This window comes from Prionailurus bengalensis, chromosome A2, assembly GCF_016509475.1.
Source record: "Prionailurus bengalensis isolate Pbe53 chromosome A2, Fcat_Pben_1.1_paternal_pri, whole genome shotgun sequence".
Lineage (NCBI taxonomy): Eukaryota > Metazoa > Chordata > Mammalia > Carnivora > Felidae > Prionailurus > Prionailurus bengalensis.
This window is the reverse complement of record NC_057348.1, coordinates 139,530,908-139,555,291: the sequence shown is the minus strand read 5'-3', so window position 1 is coordinate 139,555,291 and position 24,384 is coordinate 139,530,908. Positions and strand designations below refer to the sequence as shown.

At 37.7% G+C, this 24,384-nt stretch overlaps 1 protein-coding gene across 19 annotated transcripts in view; it reads left to right on the top strand.

Moving 5' to 3' along the window:
* CADPS2 (calcium dependent secretion activator 2) overlaps window positions 1–24,384 on the top strand; it is a 540,583-nt gene that overhangs the window by 267,747 nt on the left and 248,452 nt on the right. For all 19 annotated transcript variants that reach the window (XM_043589377.1, XM_043589375.1, XM_043589367.1 and 16 more), the window contains exon 7: window positions 1,069–1,180. In XM_043589377.1, coding sequence (XP_043445312.1) covers window positions 1,069–1,180 — 112 coding nt within the window. The remainder of the gene's footprint in view (window positions 1–1,068; window positions 1,181–24,384) is intronic.

Sequence of the window (24,384 nt, the reverse complement as noted above, 5' to 3'; positions counted from 1 at the left end):
TGTGGTAGGGAAGGAAGACATCAGTTATTCAGTTTTTATTAGACTTCCTCCATTTTTTTTATTTCCCAAGGTTTCTGAATATGGTTTATAAAATAAAATTTAGATAATGCCTTGAAAATGGTAAATTCATTTTTTTAAAATAAGAGGAGAAAATTAATATTTTTAACATGGTGATTTCTTTGTAGCAGGAATCCTTATTGTGTTAAATCTCACTTTAGTGTGTTTTTCTCAATGGCATTTTCTTGATGCTGTGCTGCATTTCATGCCTGTGATCCTAGCGTTATGAGAAACAGTGATAAGATTTTTTAATATCAGGTGTATGCCAGTTGAGTTTGTAAGCACACTAGGATGAACTGGTGTGTGGTAAAGCTGAGATGCTATTAATTAAAAGATAAGCCAAGAAAAATGTTATTTTGTTATGATGATTTGAAAAGCCAGATGTCGACAGACTTACTGCATTCCTAGGAGAGTGTATTGGGAAATTAACTGTAAAATACTCCTATTTTTATAGTGCTTATTTATTTCCTTTTGACAGGAGCTTTTAAAAATCATAAAGTAATAGATGTGAGATAATTACCTCCACTTTTTAAAGTACAAAATATCTAGTAAAGACTTCCCAAGAAGTTATGGGATAAAGTTTTTAGCATGCAAAAAATAGTTTTCTGTGACACTACCTCTTATATAAAGAAACTTTTAGCAATATCCTCCAGGCATCTGTAAAAATTGGGTTATAATTTATATTTGAATTAATAAAATAGTAGAGTTTAGTAGCTCCGTATATAATGCTTTACCTTAACCTAAATTCTTATTGCACACTCTGTTATATACTCTATTGTGCTAACTTTTGGAACAGCTTTGGAATTATTATAAGCTGATAAGCTATAAAACTTACTGTTATTTTTCCTCCTTGACTCTGCCATCTGTCAGAAACAAAAGCAAAGCTAAAAATCTCATTGAGCACCAAAGATTCTGCATTGCTTAATGGGCCTTCTAAGGAGATACATCTGTCGGGGAAAAAAAAAAAATTAATGCTGCATTTTAAAGAAAATCTTTGTTCCTTAATTGCAGATGGGGAACTCAAGGTGATTTCACCACCACCCATCCTCGGCCTGTGGTCAAAGTAAAACTCTTCACGGAAAGCACTGGGGTCCTGGCCCTTGAAGATAAAGAACTGGGAAGGGTGAGTTGTGGTCAGTCCTGTGTGCTTGAGGTCACACAATTGCTACTTCTTGTGCTTTACAGTTAAGGTGGACCAATATGTAGTGTGTGAACTTACTGTTGAAAACCTAAATAAAATAATTTACTTGTAATTTTCCATTGCCCCGGATTAATAGCTCTAATCTATTAAAGGCAACTGTCAATAACATAGAAAATACTGTGATAGGCTTTGGGTATATAAAGGTTGTATATAAGATCATAGTCAGGGACCCGTTTTGCTTACACGTGCTTTGGTCATTGGGTGTTTATGGCACAGGGCAACTTGTTCTTTTGGGTGAAAGGGAATTGTGATTTAAACATTTCCGTCTATGGGTTGAAAGAAGCATCTTGATATTTAAAGTCCATCTGTTCAGGTCCATTATGATTAGACTAATTATAGAATATCTAAAGGTATTTCTGTCTCAATCTCTCGTGTTTTCCCTGTGAGTAGGTCTTTTTCACGTATCTTTTAACTCTGGATTTTTTTTTCCCTGTACTCACTTCATACCTAGAATATATTTATCCGCAATTCCAGGGTCTTTCCACTATACTCAGCTCTTGCTGGCAGTGCATTAAGATGAGGGTGGATTTGTGATCTTAACACCTCTCTGTGTGAAAGATTATCTGCAGTCCCATTTATAAAGTACATGTGCTACAATGAGTAGGCTATAAAGTTACCTTCTCTAATGTGGATCTCTCTTACCCAGACCTGAAGACTGAACTCGTAGGTATTTTTCAGAGATTAAAGCCTTCAGAAATCTTACCTGAAATTTTCTGGTAATGATGGACAGACAGCTTATGTGATGGTGGATGTTGAAGGATACTAGGATCATTGGGTATATTGAAAATTTTTTTCCCCAGAGTTGGGCTTTTGATTCATTTCAAATCTGTATCCTCTTGTGTCTCCTTTATCTGATTAGAATTTCCCATTTCTAGGGATTTTGTGTATCTGTACCCACGCTCCAGAAATTGAGAATCTATATTCATATTCCAGGTTTCCTCTTCTGTTTCCTTGTTAGGTGTATTTGTTAAGACCTAAGAGCTAGGCCATACCATTCATTCATTCATGTGCTTACATATTTGTGTGCTTAACTCATTCAGCAAAGGTACATGTACAGGTAGCATAATCTTATAGAAGACCTTTGGAGACTCCGTATGATCCGATGGATTTATAAATCAGGTTTTTCACTTAAACTATTATTAATTTTACCCTATTTCCTTATGACTATTTTCCACACTCAAATAGCAGCCATTTTAAGTCTAATGCTATAAGGCAATTCTTTAGATATTATTTATTTATTTATTTATTTATTTATTTATTTATTTTTTAAATACTTAATAAAAAAGTATTATTGGAGTTTTTTTTTTCAATATATGAAATTTATTGTCAAATTGGTTTCCATACAACACCCAGTGCTCATCCCAGCAGGTGCCCTCCTAAGCAGGTTTTAAATTGGGTATGTAAGTGATATGCTTCCCAGTTATTAGTATATCTGAGAAAGGCCTCATGCTCCTTTGCCCTCTTCATACAAGACAGGTTTTCTTTCCATACAAGGGTTTCTCAATCTCAGCACTATTGATATTTTGAGCAGGAAAGTGCTTTGTTGTTAGAATCCTTTCTGTACACTTTATATTTAGCAGCATCCCTGGCCTCTGGTCAGATGCCAGTAGTGCACCCAGCCTTCGGTCAAGATGGTCAAAAATGTGTCCAGACATTGCACCCTGGGAGGTGTGCAAAATCACCCTTAAGGATCCATTAAGGATCCATTGAACTACCCTAATGATCTGAGTAGGTTCCATGATTATAAATATCATTTATGTGGCAATAACTTCCAAGTTAAAATTTTTCTTTCTCGGAGCTTCAGATTTGTATATCCAATCCACATACTTAGTATTTCTAAGTTGCATTTAACAGTTATCTCGAACTAAATATTTCTGAAATAGAAATTATGATTAGCAACCCCATAAAGTTTTCCATAGAGGTAGTTTTTAAGTCTGTGACATGACATATACTTTGTTTCTCCTTCCATCACCTTAATGCTCCCATCTATTTGCAAGTTCTGTCAGCTTTCCCTAAATTTATTCTGAATACGTCCACATCTTAATTTCTCCTCTACCCTAATTCAGGACACCATCCTTCCTTGCTGCTAATAGTCTCCTTACTACTTTCCCATTTATCATGTTGTCCCCTCTGATCTAGCTTTCACACCTCAGCCACTATGATCTATTTAAAATTCTAAACAAATCACATCATTCTGCCCTAAAAATCTTCGAGTATCTTCTCATTTATTTGGAACAAAAATCAGACTCCTCGGGGAGCCTGGGTGTCTCGGTCAGTTAAGTGTCTGACTTTGACTCAGGTCATGATCTCACAGCTCATGGGTTCGAGCCCCACATAGGGCTCTGTGCTGACAGTGCAGAGCCTGGAGCTTGCTCCAGATTCTGTGTCTCCCTCTCTCTCTGCCCCTCCCCTGCTCTTGCTCTCTCTCAAAAATAAGCATAAAAAATTTTTATTAAAAATCAGAGTCCTCATCATGGTGTAGCATGTCCAAGAATGGTTCTCAAGATGGGACCCCGGATCAGCGATATCAGCACCTGGAAGAGTTAGAAATGCAGATTCTCAGGCCTTGCACTCGATCTGCTGGACCAAAAACTCTGAAGGTGGTGTGCCGTAGTGTTTTAACCGGGCCTCCTGGTAATTTCAAGACACCCCAATGTTGAAGAACCCTGATCTACATGAACTGACCTTTAAGTCTCCTGTTAGAGCCATCTTGCTTACTGTCCTCTTGCCTTCAGACTTGGCTTTCTTCCTTTCCTCAAACATATCCGATTCATTTCTGCTTTAAACTTGGGGTCTTCAGATGTATTGTAGTCTGAGTCCATGTACATATGCATGCACGATTAGAAGAAACTGGCGGTGATCAGGGCACCTGGGTGGCTCAGTCGGTTGAGTGTCCGACTCAATTTCGGCTCAGGTCACGATCCCAGGGTTCATGGATCAAGCCCCATGTTGGGATTGTGTGCTGAGTGTGGAGCCTGCATAAGATTCTTCCTCGCCCTTGCCCCTGCCCCTGCCCCATCTCCCCATCACACTCTCTCTTACTCTCTAAAATAATAATAATAAAAAAAAACTGGTGATCATCTCTGGCTGGTAGAGCTACTAGTAATGTTTCCTGGTATAGCTATCTACTTTTATATTGGGAAGCAGAAACAGTTCGGTTTTTTCTTTATTTTTTTTTTAATTTGAAGGAAAAAGCCTTACATGATCTGAAATTTACAGTGTAAATTTTTACAAATCGATACCTGGAGATCCTAGTTTTAAAGTGAAGTTTTATAATTAAAATTTTGTGTAGCAAAATTGTGTTGAATTTAAAGATGAGCAGCACAGTCCCTAAAATAGATAGATACCACAAGGAGACCCCACCACTATACAGTTGGTAAAATGGCTAACGTACAAGAAAGCTGACAATAACAAGTGCTGACAAGGATATTAAACAACAAACTTGATCTCTGCTGGGTAGAAATGCAAAATTGTACAGCTACTTTGGGAATACAATTTGCCAGTGTTTTTTGTTTTTAAGTGAAATCTAGACATGCCATATTACCCAGAGGTTGCCCTCTTAGGTATTTACCTGAGGTTTATTACTTAGTATCTGTACGTGAATGTTGATAACAGCTTTATTCCTAGTCACTAAAAACTGGAAGCATTAACATGTCTTTCAATGGAGGAACTGATACATAAACTGTGGTACATCCATAAAATGAAATGCTATTCAGTGATAAAAAGAAATAAACCATTAATTCATGCAACAACATAGATGAAACTTGAATGCAAGAGAACGAAATCAGACTCTTTGCCCCATTTAATCCTCTTTGAGGATGGTAGTCTCATCCCATGTTGAGACAGAAAGTGAGAATCTGATTAAGACCTCTCAGCAAGTGCAAGAGTCAGTATTTGAACTTGGGTTTTCTGATCCCAAAGCCTATATTCTAAATCATTAAACAGTACACCTGATAAGACGAGGAAATTTGGCAGTATTTTACAAATCTTGGTATGAATAGGGGCCCATTTAATTTCATGGCTTAAGGCAGGAACCAAATGTTATTTAAGCTAATGCCATTTTATGCATTTCATAATATTTTATGCCATAATTTTCATCTTCCTACAGTAATCTCTGGAGGCACTTTCTTTTTACGTTTATTTGTTTTGATAGGGAGGAAGGGAGAGAGAATCCCAAACTTGCTGCATGCTGTCAGCATGGAACCCTCTGTGGGGCTCGATGTCACAAACCATGAGATTGTGACCTGAGTCAAAATCAAGAGTCAGAAGCTTAACTGAGCCACCCAGATGTTCCTCTCTGGCTGCACTCTTCCATGTCATAGTGCCACTCAACTGTCTGTGCACATAAAGAACCCCTAGGAAATGCATGAAAAGACTCAGGCTATAGGCCCACACTCATCTTTTGGTTGGTTGGGGGTGAGTCCAGGAAGGAGCATTTTAAGCACCTCTCAGGAACTAACAGTGTGCACATAGGTTTGAGAAGCACTGGTACAAATAGTGTCACTAAGCAGCCGGAGTTGAGAACTGGTAACGCCCAGGGATAAGAGAAAATCTTCTCTAGCATATAGTTTTGTAAAATGATAGTTCAAATTTAAGTAGGCATTGGCCAGTTGAAGGTTATGTTCTTTGGAAAGTACTTGGCATGCAGATTTCGTTTGGAGATGGCAGGTGCAAATACTTATTTATAGAAATGGAGGTGGCATATGGAGATTTTTCATCTGAATTGGTGGCCAACCCTCTACCAGGTGCCTTAGAGAATACCTGGAGACAGAACAGGGAATTTTTCATATTATGGGCTTGTTCTAGCAAGGAAACAGTTGACCAATCAAGCACCCAAAAGTATATCGTTCATCAATGATACTGCAATAGTACTTTATGGTAGCTATGCTTTTGATGAGCATAGTATAATGTATAAACTTGTCGAATCACTGTGTTTGTACCCCTAAAACTAATGTCACATTATGTGTCAGCTCTGCCTAAATTAAAAAAAAATTAAGATGATTTTGTCCCCAAAACTTTAAAGGCAAGGCTTACTTAACATAGCCGTATAAAAATCCAAATTGCTTCCAGGACATCTATTTGTGGACAATGGAGTTTCCATTGAGCCTTTCAGAATTAATTTTTGTACTCCTTGGTAACTTTTTAACTTGCTGAATGGTGTTCTTTAGTACAAAATGAATATTTGAAGTTTCCACCCAAGTAACTTTTTAGTTTTAGGAGTGTTTCTATCAAAGCATTCTAACCGTTGTTAGAAAAAGAGCCTAGTTAGTGTCTGTTCAAGCGCTGAGTTCATGGTCTTGATAGCACATCATCAGTATCCACAGAAGGATGCTCGTTTTTCCCCCATGAGGATAGAGACTCCCACAAATCAGAGAAGCTATTTTCCTTTCCAGGGGAGCCAGAACGTCTTCTAATTTGATTAAATATTTTAAGATAGCAAAAGACTAACAGTCTGATTATCTCTTAGATATACATTTTTAGAGTAGTTATATTTTTGAAATTAAGGTTTCATTTTATGTATTTCTCTCACTTTTTCTATTTGACTATCTGCTTGTATTTAACATTTCTCAACATGGAGATGTTCATACCCAATAAATTCAAAGTGACAGTCACGTTTGTTTTACAAATACAAATACTATAAGGAAATAGCTGGTGGTTAATTTCATATACATTTTAAATATTAAGATAAATTAGAATTGCTGAAATGATTACTCCATTACATTGAACTATTATCTTTCAAGCAGCTTGTAATGTCTTAATGTAGCAAGTAAAAATTAGCTTATATATTTGCCTTTTTCGTTGTTTCTTCTGTTTGCTTTATGAAGCATCAAAGGAGATCTGTCTCAAGAGTGATCAGAATATGCACAATTTCTATTTGTTTTTGAAACTTGACAAGAGAAATAAGCAATTGAGTGGTATGTTAACCCGTCTGTCGTCTTGGGAGGTAAAGAAATAGTTGTCTTAGGAGCTCTAATTAACTGATCAGTCTAATATTCTTTTTCTTGCCTCTCTTGTTTTTCTGGCGTATATCCTCTTCACTTTTTCTCATTTGTGTGGCTTTGATTGAATTCTCTAAGTTTTCGTTAATGCTAAAACTTTCAGCAGCCACATTAATTATTAATGCCAAACTTAGCATATTTAATTGGATATCCCATATATAACTGGTTAGAACTCATAGACTTAACAATTTTTTTAATGTTTATTCATTTTTGAGACAGAGAAAGAAAGAGTGTGAGCGGGGAAGGGGCAGAAAGCAAGAGGGAGACAGAATCCTTAGCTCCAGGCTCTGAGCTGTCAGCACAGAGCCTGACAGGGGCTCGAACCCACAGACCATGAGATCGTGACCTGAGCTGAAGTCAACCACTTAACCAACTGAGCCACCCAGGTGCCCTTAGAGCTCATAGACTTTAAACATTTGTCTAATTGCCTGCTTTATACCCAGTCATCATAGAACTTTGATTTCAACATACACAGTAATAAGTTAGGAATAGACTACAGATGTTTTAAATAACTATCCTAATTTTTCAAAAATAAATATACAGTTAAATTCATAAAAAACGTTTTAGGCCTTTCCTTCACTCAAACCGTCAAAATTTATATTTGGATTAAAAAAAAGTTTCCAGCATTATGTGAATTTGATTCATCTACATATGAATCAAGCATTAGAGAAGCTGCTAGCAAAATCATAATACGTATTTTTCTTCACTTTGAAAGCGAAATTTAATATCCAGTTTTATTGAAATTGCCAGCACTGGATGCCTGCTGCTGTGGCCGGCGAATTAATATCATATACTGCAAAATGGAACGGAGACTCATTTGCATTTCATATGCCTAATTGAACTCACCCTATACTGTGGACTTTAATTTTTGTAGTTTTAGCAAGCACTGTAGCTTCTCTGAAACTAAAATTCGCAGAAAAGGTCTCATCCTCCTTTAGTCATTTCATATAGCCATCCCTCCCAGGACTCTGCTGTCCTGTCTCAGGATCCGTGCCAGTGACAAGCTGGACCACGGACAGGTGGAAGGCCATGGATGATTCATAGATGGTGCAAATTTTTTCTAACTGTTTTTTCTAACTGCAGTTAATTATGTCTGCTCATTAATCACATGCCGTGAAGAGTTAGAGAAGACTTACCATTCAGAGTCTGACTTTGAAGGAAAAGCACCTTTGATAACATGCATCAGTTGTTAGTGACTCTGCCTCAGACCTTCTCTAGGGAGTTGCCTGAAATCTTCTCTGTAGAGGTAAAGGAAAGCATATTCTTACCTACTCACATTCAAGTGGGTGAACAGGTTTAAATAGGCATCCTCCATGGTGGGTCCATGTGGGTGATTATGTTAGCAGAAGTTGGTGTTTCAGTTTTCCCATAGTAATAAAGGTCTGCCTCTCCCCCAGACAGAATATTAGAAACCATATACACTGTACTTATCTCTTATTTCTAAGAAGTATGGTGTTATTTCCTCATGGTTTTAATTTTCTTTTCTCTACCAACTAATACTGATCATGTTGAACATTTTTTTTTCATGCTTGTCTTCCACACATCTTCTTGGTATATACATTCATCTTCTTGACCCATACATCTTCTTTGATGAATCTGTTCAGATAGCTTCCCCAATTTTTAATTGGGCTGTTTATTGTTCTTGAGTTTGGAAAGACTATAATAAGTTGTTTATACCTCCTTTATCAGATATATTTGTAAATATTCTCCCAGTCTTTAGTTTGTCTTTGTATTCTGCTCATGGTGTGTTTAAAAGAGCAGGAGTTTTTAATTTTGATGAATGAAATTCAGTTTGTGAATTTGTTTTTATGGCTTGTGCTTTTGGTACTATATCCAAGAAATTTTTGCCTAGCCCAAGGTCAGAATTCTCCTCTGAAAGTTTTTTAGTTTTAGATTTTTATGTTTAGATCTTTTATCCATTCCAAGTTAATTTTTGTATCTACAGCGATGTATAGGTCAAAGTTCACTTTTTTGTTATATGAATATCTGGTTCTAGTACCATTTGTTTATTAGAGAGTGCATGTGCAAGGGGGGAGAGGGGCAGAGAGAGAGAGCATCTCATGCAGGCTCCACGCTCAGTGTGGAGTTCGATACGAATCTTGATTCCATGACTGGGATCATGACCTAAGCTGAAATCAGGAGTCAAACGCTCAACTGACCGAGTCATCCAGGGGCCCCTTTAGCACCATCTATTGAAAAGACTTTCTTCACTGGTTTTCCTTAGCACTTTTGTTGAAAATCAATTGTATATGTATCTGTGGGTCTATTTGTGGACTCTCTAGTCTGTTCCATTGGTCTGTTTTCCTGTCTTAATGCCACTAGTGTACTGCTCTGATTACTTTAGCTTTCTCATAAGTGTGTCATAGCAAGTACTGATAGTTCTTCAACTTTGTACTTTTTGTTTTTGATTTCCCCAGTTTTGTCTGTTGTAATATAGTTCTTTGCCCTATGAATTTTAAAATCAAGTTGTAGCTTTCTATAAGAAGACACTCAGTGTTATTTTGACTATGATTTCATTGAATGTGTAGGTCAATTTTGGAATTGATCAATAGTATTGGGTCTTTCGACCCATGGATACGGTGATATATCTCTTTAGGTCTTGCATCATTCCTCATAGCAAGGTCTTAGAGTTTTCAGTGTACAGGTCTTGCATTTCTTTTGTCTGATCTGTCACTTGACTATTTCATATTTTTGATGCTATTCTAAATGGCATTGTTTAAGTTTTTAAACTAGGTATTACTAGTATATTGAAATACAGATGACTTTTCTATACTGATCTTCTATCCTGCAGTGTTACTCAACTCACTAGTTGCAGTAACATTTCGTAGATTGTTTCTCCGTAGACAATATTGTCTAAAAATACAGTTTTTCCTTTCCAATCTAGATAGTTTTTATTTTTGTTGCCTTATTGTACTTACTAGAACCTAAATTACAGTGTTAAATACAAGTGGTGAAAACGGACTTCCTTGTCTTCTTCTCAGTTTTAGGGGGTAAGCATCTAGTCTTTAAACATTAAGTATAATATTAGCTGTACTTTTTTTTTTTTGGGTAGATCCCCTTCATCAGATTGATAAAGGTCCTTCTAATATTTGTTTGGGCTCTGATCTTTATTATTTCTTTTATTTACCTTGGGTTTAATTTATACTTTTTCTATTTATTAAAAGCTGAAGGCATTGATATGAGAAAAATCTTTTTTCTAAAGTAGACATTTAGTGCTATAAATACACATTCCCTAATTATTGCGTTCGTAGCATCCCACAAATTCTTACTTTTTTTCATTTTCGTTCTTTTGAAAATACTAGGTTTTATTTTGATTTCTTCCTTTGACCATAAGTTATTAAGCATGTGCTATTTAGTTTCCATATATATTAGAGTTTTTCAGAGTTTTGTTGTTGATTTCTAATTGAAGTCTATTAATTAGAGAATATACTTCTAGAACTTTGATCCTTTTAAAATTTACTAAGGCTTAGTTTATCACCCACAACCTGTTGGATTTCCATGTGCATTTGTAAAGACTGTATTCTTCCATTGTCTAATAGGGTGTTTCATAGAAGTCAGATAGTTCAGGTTACTCAGATCTTTCATATACTTACTGATTTTCTGTTTACTTTTTTTAAAACAATTTCTGACAGATTGATACTAATCTCTATTATTCTGGATCTGTCATTTTTTTGTTTCTTCTATCTTGAAGATCTGTTCAAAAATATTAAGGATCTGTATATATTTTTAAATTAACTGACTGCTTTGGCATTATGAAATGACCTTCCTTAGCCCTCATAATATACTTTGCTTTAAAATTTCCTTTATCTTAGGGGTGCCTGGGTGGCTAAGTCAGTTAAGTATCTGATTGTTGATCTCAGCTCAGGGTTATGAGTTCAAGCCCTACATTGGTCTCCATACTAGGCATGAAGCCCACTACTACTATTACTAATAATAATAATAAATAAAATCTACTTTATCTTAGCCATCCCAGGTTTTTTAAAACTAGTGTTAGCATATCATGTCTTTTTCCATCCTTTAGTCTACTTCTTTACATTTAAAATATGTTTATTTAAGGCTCAGTGGAGCATGTGACTCTTGATCTTGGGATTGTGAGCTCGAGCCCCACATCAGGTGTAGAGATTACTTAAAAAAATAAAATATATTTAAGCAATGTATAACTAGGTCTTTTTTTTAGTCAATCTGGTAGTCTTTTAATCAGAGTATTTAAACTATATTTTATTACAATTTTTGATATGGTTAAGTTTAAATCTGTCATTTAGGTATTCTTTGTGTCTCATGTCCTTTATTCCCTTTTTTCTCTTTAGACTAACCAATTTTTTAACATATTTATTCATTTTTGAGAGAGCATGAGTGGGGCAGAGGCGGGGACAGAGGATCCGAAGGCAGGCTCTGAGCTGACGGCAGCAAGCCCGATGTAGGGCTTGAACTCCTGAACCGTGAGATCATGACCTGAACCAAAGTCAGATGCACAACTGACTGAGCCACCCATGCGCCCCAACTGATTGTATATTCAGTGGTTCCATTTTTTATCAATAACTGTTATTCTAGGTGTTGCTTTAAATCATCACAGCCTAACTTTAAGTGATATTATAGCACTGAGTATAGTGTAAGAACCTTACAATAGTGTATCTCCATTTCCTGTTGAAGGTGAGGCCAAGGACATACTGTCATTTCACCAACATCTAACAGTATTTAATCTATAATACATGTGCAGCTAATGTTGGGAAGATGAATGAACAAATGAATCTCTTGAACTTGGCCTGGTTCCATTTTATTTCTCATATGCAAAATTATAGCAGACAGTAGAATGACTCCCTTTGAATGCCTGAGCTTCAAGTTATAAACAACAATTGCAGAATAATGTAAGGTTTGGATCCTATAAGAAGAGTGAGGTTCTAGTAGAGTCAGGCTCTCTCCTTATAATACATGGAATAAGCAAGTTGGAAGAGCCTCAGATCCATTGCTAACATCTTCTTGTAGTTGCTGCATTAAGAAAAGAAGTTCCTATGCATCTTGCTGCTATCCATAACCACTTAGGAATATTCATCATCATGGTCTTTAGCACTGATGCCAAAAAGCTAAGTACTTTTGTTCCCTACTAGTTATTATCTGCAGTGTTTGAATCAAAAATAAATTCTTTAGGTAAAAGGTGCATGATTCAAATTGGTTCTTGAGCACCAGAAACTGAAAATTTAAAACCTGCTTCCAGAAGACATGGATTCTGGTATTGGCTTTGTCATCGTAGCCATGGGGACAAGTGGACAGATCACTCAACTTCTCATTCTCTGCCCTAATCTTTATCTTCCACATACCTCCATCTTACCATATACTGAATGTGAATCAAATATATTTTAAGGATGCAGCTGAATCCAGGTTTAGACAGTCTGTAATTTCCTCCTTCCCATCCTACTATCGTCTATTCTGGATTAAGAAATAAAATTGACTTGGCTCTAAAAATCCTTACAGTATTTAATAACCACAGCGAGAACAAAGCTACATTAGTTATTATAACGTTTGTGAAATAAGGGAATAATTTGTTGGATTAAGGAGGGGGAGGTAACACTGTAAGTGTCCATTGTTATCCTGAAGAAATTTTCTTAGGTATCCATTTAACTTCAGTGTCAAATTATTTACATAACCAGAGTAACGCCTATCCTTTAAGGGTGATGTGAGAATTAATTTAAATTTCACAAAGCACTTTGAGGCATTCACTTGAAAGGTTCTTTATAAATGCCAGGCATTATTACAACCAGCCTAGTAAAAAGAAACGGGATAAAGCTACTCATGCCGTGTCCTTTGACAGGAACTGTATTGGTTAGGGAAGTATAAAGGTTACCGCTATTCATAATTTATGGTTGAGGGGAATAGATCAAGAAGAGTAATGACGCTTTTCTGTCCAGTTAAATCTTAAAAAACACAGATATAACAGTGATGGAATATATTGCTCTTCCAAGGAGAAGTATGAAATCGATACCTTACAAGCAATAAAAATGATATAGGAAGATGAATAAAGGCCAGTATCTTTAATCACGTCATAAAAATACAGTGACAGCCTTGACTGTCCCTCCTTCAAAATCTTCAAGAAAGACTTTGCAATGGAAGAAATGATTCTTGATCATGTGGGTGTATAGAATTTGAAATTTGCTAGAAATACATGCAGATGGTCTTCATTGTAGTAACCAAAATAATCAGCCTCATTGTTAAGCACTTAAAAATGTATATGATAAGTTAAAATTTTAACACACAAAAACTTTTCCAAAGATTTCATACAAGCAGGATGCTTCAGGTATGTGAGAGATAATCACACACAAAAACCTCCCGTTAAAGTAATCAGACGAAGCTACTGATTGAAGTCTGTGTGTAAAAATATCTTTGAATCACACTTGGCAGAAGAAATTTAAAAGGTAAATTTAGTGTTCTTTTAATCTCAGCAGTTAGTGTTTTTATGATCAAATCTCAGCCTTTATTGTCTGTATTAGTTTCAATTGGGACTTTAACAAATTATTAAAAACACAAATTTATTGTGGAGGTCAGAAGTCCAAAATGAGTCTCAGTTAGCTAAAATCAAGATGTTGGAAGAGTTGCGTTTCTTTCCAGAGGATCTAAGAGAGAATGGAATTTATTTTTACTTTTTCAGTTTCTAGAGACTGCCTGTGTTCTTGGCTCATGGCCCCTTCCATACCAAAGCCATCAATGGCTAATTTGAATTTGAATGTTTCTCACATCACATGGCTCCAACACCCACTTTTCTGCTTTTCTCTTCCATATCTAAGAACTCTTTTTTTAAAGTTTGTTTATTTTGAGAGGGAGCAAGTGAGCTAAGTGGGGGAGGGGCAGAGAGAGGGAGACAGAGAATCCCAAGCAGGCTCCATGCTGTCAGCACAAAGCCAGACCCAGGGCTCCAACCCACAAACCGTGAGATCTTGACCTGAGCCAAGACCAAGAGTTGGACGCTTAACCAGCTGAGCCACTGAAACACCCCTCGGAACTCTTGTAGTTGTGTGAGGCCCACCTGGGTAACCTGGGTTATCTTCTCATTTTAAGGTTGGCCAGTTAGCAATCTGCAATTCCATCTGCTACTTCAGTTCCCTTTTGCCTTAGAAGAGAGCATATTCACAGATTCTGGGGATTAGGTTGTAGGCATCTTTGGGAAACTTACTCTACCTACCACAGTCCAGGAATGGAAAAGGAGAGTTACTTAACTTTTTGCAGACTGGCAAGTAAACGGCATACAGATTCTGACATTGACTATGGTCATTTTCTGTTACCACGGTTGGCAGTACTTTAGTTGGCAAGCCTTTTTCTCTTTTCACCTCAGTGAAGTATCCATTTTAGGCTTGTATTTTTGTTTTGGGTTTCTCTCTGCATGCATCCATCCAGTCAGCCACCTAAAATGCTTGGTGTAAGTATCTACCCCAGATTTGAAGCTAGGGGACCATGGTGAGGAAGAGTTTAATTGAAGATACTGACTTAAATTAACCTGTAAGGCGCTGATGAGCTACTTTACCACACCATAGCTTCTGCCTTCAGGGAGCAGAGTCTGCTGAATGCCTTCGAAGAAATTCTTCACATAATGGTTCATTATTAAGTCGGGATTTCAGAAAAGATTGAAGAATTTTGACACCTTGGTTTTTCTTTTCCGTACCCTTTTCCCAGCTCCCATCATGCAAATAACAAAGTTTTTCATCTCTGTCTTTTAACAATTAATGTCAGGGAAAAGTATTTAATCAAGATGATAATATTTCTTGTACTGTTTTATTTATTGATTGATTTTTCGAAAAAGGCCTTATTTGAAAAGCACTATATAAAAGGAAGCAATTGTGTGGTTCCGTCAGGTCAGGTGCACATTTGGTAAGGGGTCGGGAGTTGGATCAGTTCCATATTGTAAATTCCAGGATTCTTTCCAACTTTAAAAATAAAAGGAACTGGATTTAGCCCACGGACAATAAGGTTGACAGAAGACTTAATGGTAATCTTTCAGTATACAAAAGAGCATTGTGTTAGTGAGAATGAGCAGGTGTTCTTTGTTTCAGCTAAGTAGGACAGGAAGCAGGGATATTAAATGGAAGGAAAAATAATTTAGACAAAGCAACCTCCTGTGTATTAAAACACAGGAAAGTGTTACTAAGAAGGATGTAGATTTCTCTCAGAAAAATCTTTCGATTTATCTTCTCCGTGCACTGAAAATACAGAGGCCCCCGATACTGGAGAAAATATATACTAGTTATTAACATGTGCTAAATAAAAATTGATTGAGATGAACTAAATTCAGTTATTCTTTCTCTCCAGGTTATAACTCTCAGGAAGGTACTTGAGAGGTTCACAAGGAATAGTCATTGTGAATCTTAGCTAATGTATAAAATCTCTGTCATTTGAAGGAGAAAGATAGAAAAATGTCAACTGAACCCAAAAATCAAGGTTTCTTATCAAGACAACTCTACATATCTGAGGAGATGTTCCCTTGCGCATGTCCTTAAAACAGCTGTGTCTCAAGGACATCTGATTGTCCACATAAAGGATTTTTTAGGGGGGAGCATGCAAAGGGAAAGAGAAGAGAAAGAATCCCAAGCAGTCGCCATGCCCAGCATGAGGTGGACACAGGGCCAATCCTACAATGGTGAGATCATGACCTGAGCCAAAATCAAGAGTCAGATGTTCAACCGACTGAGCCACCGAAGCTCCCCTCAGAAAAAGGATGTTTAATCACAATTGAAACATGATTCCAGCTAATAGCATTTTCACTGCCACCTGTCTTTTAAAGGTGTATTTCCAAGGCCAGATCATCTCTTAGTTGAATGTTAGGATACCTCACCACACATTGAGTTACATGACTGCATCTGGGATGCATACAGATGGATAGAGGGGTATTAATTCTTTACTCCAGGATATACAAATTTGGTTGTCATTCCCTGGCTTAAAAGTATCTTCTAGGGGCGCCTGGGTGGCTCAGTCGGTTAAGGGTCTGACTTCAGCCAGGTCATGATCTCGCGGTGCGTGAGTTTGAGCCCCGCGTCAGGCTCTGGGCTGATGGCTCAGAGCCTGGAGCCTGCTTCCGATTCTGTGTCTCCCTCTCTCTCTGCCCCTCCCCCATTCATATTCTGTCTCTCTCTGTCTCAAAAATAAGTAAAAACATTAAAAAAAAATTAAAAAAAGAAAAGTATCTTCTAAATGCATGTTATGGGATAACCTTATAAACTCCTTAGCAAAATATCTCCTTTACAGACTATCCCTAGTCTTCCTTTCTGGTCTCATCTGTCAGCACAAGCTTCCCATTTCCTTACCGTCTTCATGCTTTCCGGCTTTATTCCCCCCGCCTTGGCCAACGGTGCTTTTCTAGCCGAAGTGATCTTGCCTGACTTGCCCTGACATCACTTAGGAGTCAGGTGAGGTCTTTTCCTATTCCTCAAATAGATTTTTGTTCTTGAAACTATTGCAGTCTGGCCTCACATAACTTGATGAGATCTTGAGTAATTTGTCTGTTAAACCAAGCAATACCCTTTCTGTTTTTCCTGTGCTTAACCTCTCAATTGTCATTTGACACTGATGGCTATTTCCTACTCCCTAAAACACTGTCCAGCTTAAATGCAGTGTATCACCTTCTGGTTTTTCTGCGTACTTGGCCCCTGGTCTCAATTCTATAGTTGTCTTCCTAATTCTCAAAAGGTCTTCACAGAATTCTCCCTTACCTTTTTTTTTTTTTTTTTAACAGTATTATTGACTATATTCCCCAAGCTGTACTTTTTATCTCTGTGACTTATTTTATAATTGGAAGTTTGTACCTCTTAATCTCCTTCAGTTATTTTGCTCATACCCCCATCTACCTCCCCTCAGCAACCACCAATTTTCTGTATTTTAGAGTCTGCTTTTATTTTGTTTCTCCGTTTTTTAGTTTCCACATATAAGTGAAATCATATGGCATTTGTTCTAACTTATTTCACTTAATACCTTTTAAGTCCGTCCATGTTTCAAATGGGAACATCCTTTTTTATGGCTGCATAATATTCCATGCTCGTATTCCGTCTTCATCTATCAGTGGACACTTGAGTTGCTTGTTACTGTAAATAATGCAGCAAGAGATATAGGGGCATGTGTATCTTCTTGAATTCGTGTTTTTGTTTTGGCTTAGTTCCAACAGCCTCATGTCTTTGTCTTAGCTTCTTCCCCATGTCTTGCCTTGTAATTCTTAATGTGTTCTTTTAGACTCCCAAATGGAAGTAATTCCTCTATGCAGTCTGTCCTGATCCCTTCCAGAATTGCTGGTTGCACCCATCTCTGAGCTAGAATTGTACCAAGTATGTATCTCTATTTTACTTTAAGACTAAAATGCAATTATTGTGGTCATATACTCTTTTTTTCTTCCTCTCTGCTAACAGATATTTATAGGAAAGCAGTGAATTGTTTATCTGGCTCCAGGGCCTATCTATCCCTCTCTAGTTCTTCTAGATTTTTTCCCTTAGCTTTTACATCTTTAAGACCTTGTTGAAATTGTTTAGAAGGCTTTAAGTGGATAGGTCACAGAGTTCAACTAATGTGGTATGTGCATAAATGTACATGACTTCGCTTTAACTAAGGTATTTTAATTAGGAAAGCAATGTAGAGATGTCAGCTTGTACAAATATGTTAGAACAGAGATCCTATGAACTATTACTCTAAACATTATGTGTATGTGTATACTTACACTTCATTCTTAAGTTTTTTCTTCCTGTGTATTAAATTTGACAGAATTTTAAACAAAGTGTAAAAAAAATTGTGTTTTTCAATTACACTTCAGCAAACATGGCAAGTAACTTTGACATTTTATTATGAAGAAGATACATTGGCTTTATATTTAAGGTAAGGAATCATAAAATGTGTGTGCCATGCTAAGTGACAAGACATTTCAAGTGTTGGTGACAAAAATAAACTAGAAGAAGCATGAATGTGTATAGAAAGGTTCAGAGAAATGGATGGCAAAGAATAGACTAGTTTGCTTAATAGAAGAAGCTAACTATTTTGTACATAGCTATAGTTTAATTTAGATGTGAACCTGGAATATAGCAGAATCCTTAATAAATCTTTATATCTGTTAATATTTTAATTGTACCAAATCCTTTTTTTAATAATTTAACTTTATTTTTTAAATTTTTTTAATGTTTATTTTTGAGAGAGAGGGAGGGAGGTGGAAGAGCAGAGAAAGAGGGAGACACAGAATCCAAAGCAGGCTCCAGGCTCTGAGCTGTCAGCACAGAGCCTGATGTGGGGCTCAAACTTGTGAACTGTGAGATCATGATCTGAGCTGAAGTCAGGTGCTTAACCGACTGAGCCACCTAGGCACCCCAAGTTTGTTTTTTTGAGAGAGGTCTGAGATGGGGAGGGGCAGGGAGGGAAGAAGGGAGGGAGAGAATTCAAAGCAGGCTCCAAGGTGTCAGCACAGAGCCTGACCTGAGGCTCAAACCCAGGAAACCGTGAGAACATGACCTGAGCCAAAGTCAGATGCTTAACCGTGAGGCACCCAGGTGCTCCTGTACCGGGTCATTTTCAAGTAGAACTGCTTATCTTAAGAATTGTAAGTGCTTACCTGTTAAAGAAGATACATGAAGCAAAACTTTGTTAATGTTTTACTTAGGATTCTATGAAATGCTGTGACAAACATTTCACTTGTTCCAAACAGTAACACCTGTAGAACACTTTACTGTGGGTGTTACCGATAGATGGGGTAGATGTCCTCCACCTGGTGACTCAGGGCTCCGGTTTCTCTCATTTTATGGCTCTCATTTCCTAGAGCAGTGGTATCTCTGGATTTGGCTAGCAGATGAGTAAAGAGGGATGTATCTTAATTTTTCCCCAAAGTGATACTGACCACTTCTCTTCATATTCCATTAGCTGGGACTTTCATGTGTCCCTACTTCGTGTAAGAGGAGCTCAAAAACATAGCCTCTGGTTGACTAGCTGCATCCGGCAGCAGCTCTATGCTAGTAAAAGCACAAATCCTGGTAAACAGATGATCAGCTGTAGTTCGCCCCTATAGCCAAAGAGAATGATTGTGTTACCCTGCCTCCTACATACAGAACACCTTCACTTCAACTCAAGGGCATCACCCCAAAGTCTCTTCCGGTCCAGCTTCTCCATCAGTCCCAGCTGTGGCTCTTTGCAGCCTGATGACCTATGAATTCAAGTTCATGTTTAACTACCTCCACCTCCCCTCCCCACATTGCCCTAGCACAAACGCTAGCACAAAGTCTACAGCGGTGGAACAGGAACAAGAGAACTACAAGTGTCCCATCTGAAAAAAGGTAAAGTAGAAAATGCATAGTAATATCTGTCCATCGACAGTACTGAGATCCTGTCCTGGCAGGCACTGTGAAGATACCCTGTCCTGGCAGTGTTTAGGATCTCTTGACTAGACCCTCGTTATGCATCTGAAAGAGAACTCCTTTGTCCTTTACTCTCTTTGGCCCTTGGAGCTCTACACATTGGGAGCTGCCTCTTGTCTGTTAACATCCTTGGCAACATCACGTAGAGGAGTGTGACCACTTCATGCTTGTGCAGTTTGGGAACCTGGAAACAATTTTACAGCCATTGTTAAGACTAAGTTCAGGGTTTATTCACCAGTACAGTCCCTTTAGAAACAACAGATAGCATAGGTATGGATCTCCATTGGTTACACATGTCAGTGTTTCTTCCTGACAAACAATTTCAGGTATTTCAAAAGGAGGAAATGTAACACAAGGAATTAGCTTCAAATGTGATAGAACAGAGCCACCAAAGAAATGACAGTGAGTAAACCTAGAGACTGACAAAATGAGAAACCTTTGCACATCTTAGGGATAGAAGGGCAATAGGAGAAAGTGATATGATCAGATAGTATCCGATATTATATCATCAGATCTTAGCTCCAATAACAAGAAACTGTAAACTCCGTGAGGGATCTGAGTCATCCATATTCTTTTACCTTTTTGTGTCCCCATATAATGAGCCCTCAAATGTTTACTTAAGTAGTAAATCCTTCCACTGATATCACTTAGGAATACTCACTAGGAATCTAAAATGTGGCAAAAATGATGGTATTCAACAGTGAGATGATCCTTAATTTGTGGATCAGATGCAGTTAGCTGTTTTGGGACCTTATTTGATAACTGTCATCAGCATTTAGAGAATGAGAAACTGTCAAAAGTTTTCATTTAAATAATCTCTTCCTGTTTAAGGCTTTTGGAGTTTGGAACAACATCAGTTTTTGTATAAACATAGAAGGAAGAATTAAAAAGGAATAAAGTATGTATATGTAGGTGGCTCATGCCAAAATAAATTGGGGGGGGGTGTGGGGAGAAAGAGAAAAAGCTTTCCAGAATTGCTAGGGAAATGGAAGCTATAGCTTCAGAGGTTAGATCTACAACTCTTAGGCTTTGTTTCATTTTTGGAATCATCCTCTAAGTTAGTAATAACATTATTTTGTCTACTGGTTTGAGCCAAAAATCATCACTTTTTTTTAAACTCATTTAAGAAAGAATCTGTAAAATATTCCATTGGATACTTTAGCAGTCACAGAGGACTAATTCTATAATACAGTTTTTGAAGATATCACAAATGCCATTTTCTCTGTTCCTGGATGTGCCTTTATATGCTCAAGTGTATAGATATGCTGGATTCAACTCAACTGTGGCTTTTAGGATAGGCTTTGAGCAAAGTCTCAAAATAGTAGATACATTTAACAACTTGGGAGTTGAGAATAGTTTAAGAAGCTTTTATGACTGTTGTCTTTCTTAGAAAAAGAGCTTTGCTTGAAAATTTCTGTGTGAATAGTTCCACTTATCCACAGAAATGATGACTTTTTTTTTTCTTTTTTTTGCCAGAGCATGCCAAATTTAGTTGCCATGTTTTGCTTTTAAACACATGAGCATGTTTATAATTCTTTCATTTACATAGAAACTTCAGGTTTGTTTACTTCTCACATTGGTATAAAATAAGAATGGCTTAAAGTATAATATACTGCATTTCATTTTTTTAAATTTTAAAGCACGTGTGCAAGCAGGGGAGAGGGATAAAGGGAGACAGAGAATTTTAAGCAGGCTCCACACTCAGCCAGGAGCCCGATGTGTGGGGCTCAATCCCGTGACCCAAAATCAAGAGTCAGATGCTCCAGCCGACTTAGCCACCCAGGCTCACCTACACTACATTTCATATCTTTATCCTTCAGGATATAGGCTTCCCATTTAAAAATATCAAGGCCTTGATATAAGCTGTGTCTAAATAATATTCTGACTAACAAGGGGGAAATACATCATTTTACATACAGACATGCCTCAGAGATACTGTGAACTTGGTTCCAGAGTTCTGCAATAAAATGAATATCATCAAGTGAGTCAATTGAATTTTTTGTTTTTTCAGTGCATGTGAAAGTTACATTTATAATATACTGTAATATAAGTGCAATAACATTGTCTTTAAAAAGTACATATCTTTGGGTGCCTGGGTGGCTCAGTCTGTTAAGCATCTGATTCTTAACTTCAGCTCAGGTCATATCCTCACAGTTTGTGAGTTCAAGCTCTGCGTTGGGCTCTGTGCTGACAGTACGGAGCCTGCTTAGGATTCTCTCTCTCCCCCTCTCTCTGCCCCTCTCTCTGCCCCTCTTCCACTAGGTCGGTCGGTCTCTCTCTCTCTCTCTCTCTCTCTCTCTCTCTCTCTCTCTCATAAACTTAAAGAGTATATACCTTAATTAAAAAACACTTACTACTGAAAATGCTAACCATCATCTGAGCTTTCAGCAAATTGCAATCTTTTTGCTGATGGAGGATCCTGCCTTGATGTTGATGATTTCTGAATGATCAGGGTGGGGTGACCCTGGTAATTTAAGATACATGAAGTTTGCCATGTCAGTTGACTTTTCCTTTCGTGAACAATTTCTCTAGCATGCAATGCTATTTGATAGCATTTTACATACAGTAGAATTTCTTTCAGAATTAGTCAATCTTCTTGAACTCTGCCATTGCTTTATCAATGAAGTCTAGATAATATGCTAAATCCTTTATTTTCAATTCAACAATCTTCACAGCATCTTCATTAGGAATAGATTCCATGTCAGGAAATCACTTTCTTTAGTCATCTGTAAAAAGTACCTCCTTACCTATTAAAGTGTGATGAGATGATAGCCATTTGTACTGTGATTTATTTCGCTTAAAAACTTACAGGCCATTGCTGGGTGATTGGCATAATTTCAATATTGTTGTATCTCAAGGAATAATTAGTTACATTTTCAGGTTCCACTTCTGGCTCTCTTGCTGTTTACACCACATCTGCAGTCACTTCCTCCACTGAACTCTTAAAACTCTCCAGAATCATCCAGGAGAATTGCAGTCAACTTCTTCCAAACTCCTACTGTTACCTTGACCTCTTCATGTAAATCGTAGATGTCCTTAATGGCATCTAAAATGGTGACTCTGGGGCATCTGGGTGGCTCAGTCAGTTAAGCATCTGACTCTTGATTTCAGCTCAGGTCTTCAGGGTTGTGGGATTGAGGCCCGTGTTGGACTCCGTACTGACAGTGAGGAACCTGCTTGGGATTCTCTCTATGCCCTTCCCCTGTTTGTGCATGTTCTCCCCCCCTCCCTAAAAATAAATAACTTTAAAAAAAATGGTGACTTCTTTTCAGAAGGTTGTCCATTTACCTTGCCTAGATTTGTCAAAGTAATCGTTATTTAGAGCAGCTTTAGCCTTAAAAAATATTTCTTAAATAAGACTTCAGAGTGAAAATCACTCCTTGACTCTTGGGCTACAGAATGAATGTTGTGTTAGCCAGTGTGGAAATAGCATTAATCTCATTGTCCATCTCCAGAAGAGCTCTTGGGTGACCAGGTGCATTGTCATTAAGAAGTAATAATTTGAAAGAATGTTTTTTCCTGAGCAGTAGTTCTCAGCGGTCCTCTTAAAATAGCCACAAACCATGGTGTACACAGATGTGCTGTTATCAAGGCTTTGTTATTCCATTTACAGAGCTCAAGCAGAGTAGATTTAGCGTAATTCTTAACAGCCCTGGGATTTTTGGAATGGTACATGAGCTTTGGCTTCAATTTAAAGTTACCAGCTGTATTAGCCCCTAACAAGAGAGTCAGCCCGTCCCTTTGGTGCTTTGAACCCAGCAATTGGCTTCTCCTCTCTATGAAAGTCTAAGACGACACCTTCCTGGACGTTGAAAATCTGTTGTGTAGTGTAGCCACTTTTATTAGCTAGATCTTCTGGATAACTTGCAGCTTCTACATCAGCACGAGCTGCTTTACTTTGCACCTTTATGTTATAGAAATGGCTTCTTCCCTTAAAGCTCGTGAACCAACCTCTGCTAGCTTTACATTTCTGCAACTTCCTCACCTTTCTCAGCCTGCTTAGAATTGAAGAGAGGGCCTTGCCCTGGATTAAGCTTTGGCTTAAGGAAATGTTGTGGCAACTTGGATCTTCTATCCAGATCATGAAAACTTTCTCCATATCAGCAACAAGGGTGTTTTGCTTTGTCATCATTTGTGTATTCACTGGAGTACAGTTTTAATTTCCCTCAAAAACTTTTCTGCTGACAACTTGGCTGTTGGGCCCAAGAGACCGAGCCCTCAGCCTCTCTTGGCTTATGTCATGCCGTCCTCACTAAACTGAATGATTTCTAGCTTTTGATGTAAAGTGAGAGACATGTGGAGCACCTGGGTGGCTCAGTCGGTTGAGCATCCAACTCTTGATATGATCTCATGGTTCAGGTCATGATCTCATGGTTTTTGAGGTCGAGCCCCACATTGGGCTCTGTGCTGTCAGTGCAGACTAGGATTCTCTCTCCTCCTTTCCCTCTCCGTCCCTCTGCCACTTGCACAGGTGTGCACACTCGCGTTCTCTCTCTCTCACTTTCAAAATAAATAAAAATTTTAAAAGGTAAATAAAGTGAGAGATGTGTGACTCCTTCTTTCATATTTAGAAACGATTGTAGGGTTATTATCTTGATTTCAGTATTGTTGTGTCTCCAGGAATAGGAAGGCCCAAGGGGAGGGTGAGATACAGTGGAATAACCAGTTGGTAAAGCATTCAGAAAAACACAAATTTATCAGTTAAGTTCATTGTCTTATGTGGATGTGGTTTGTGATGCCCCAAACAATGAAATTAGTAACGTCACAGTTC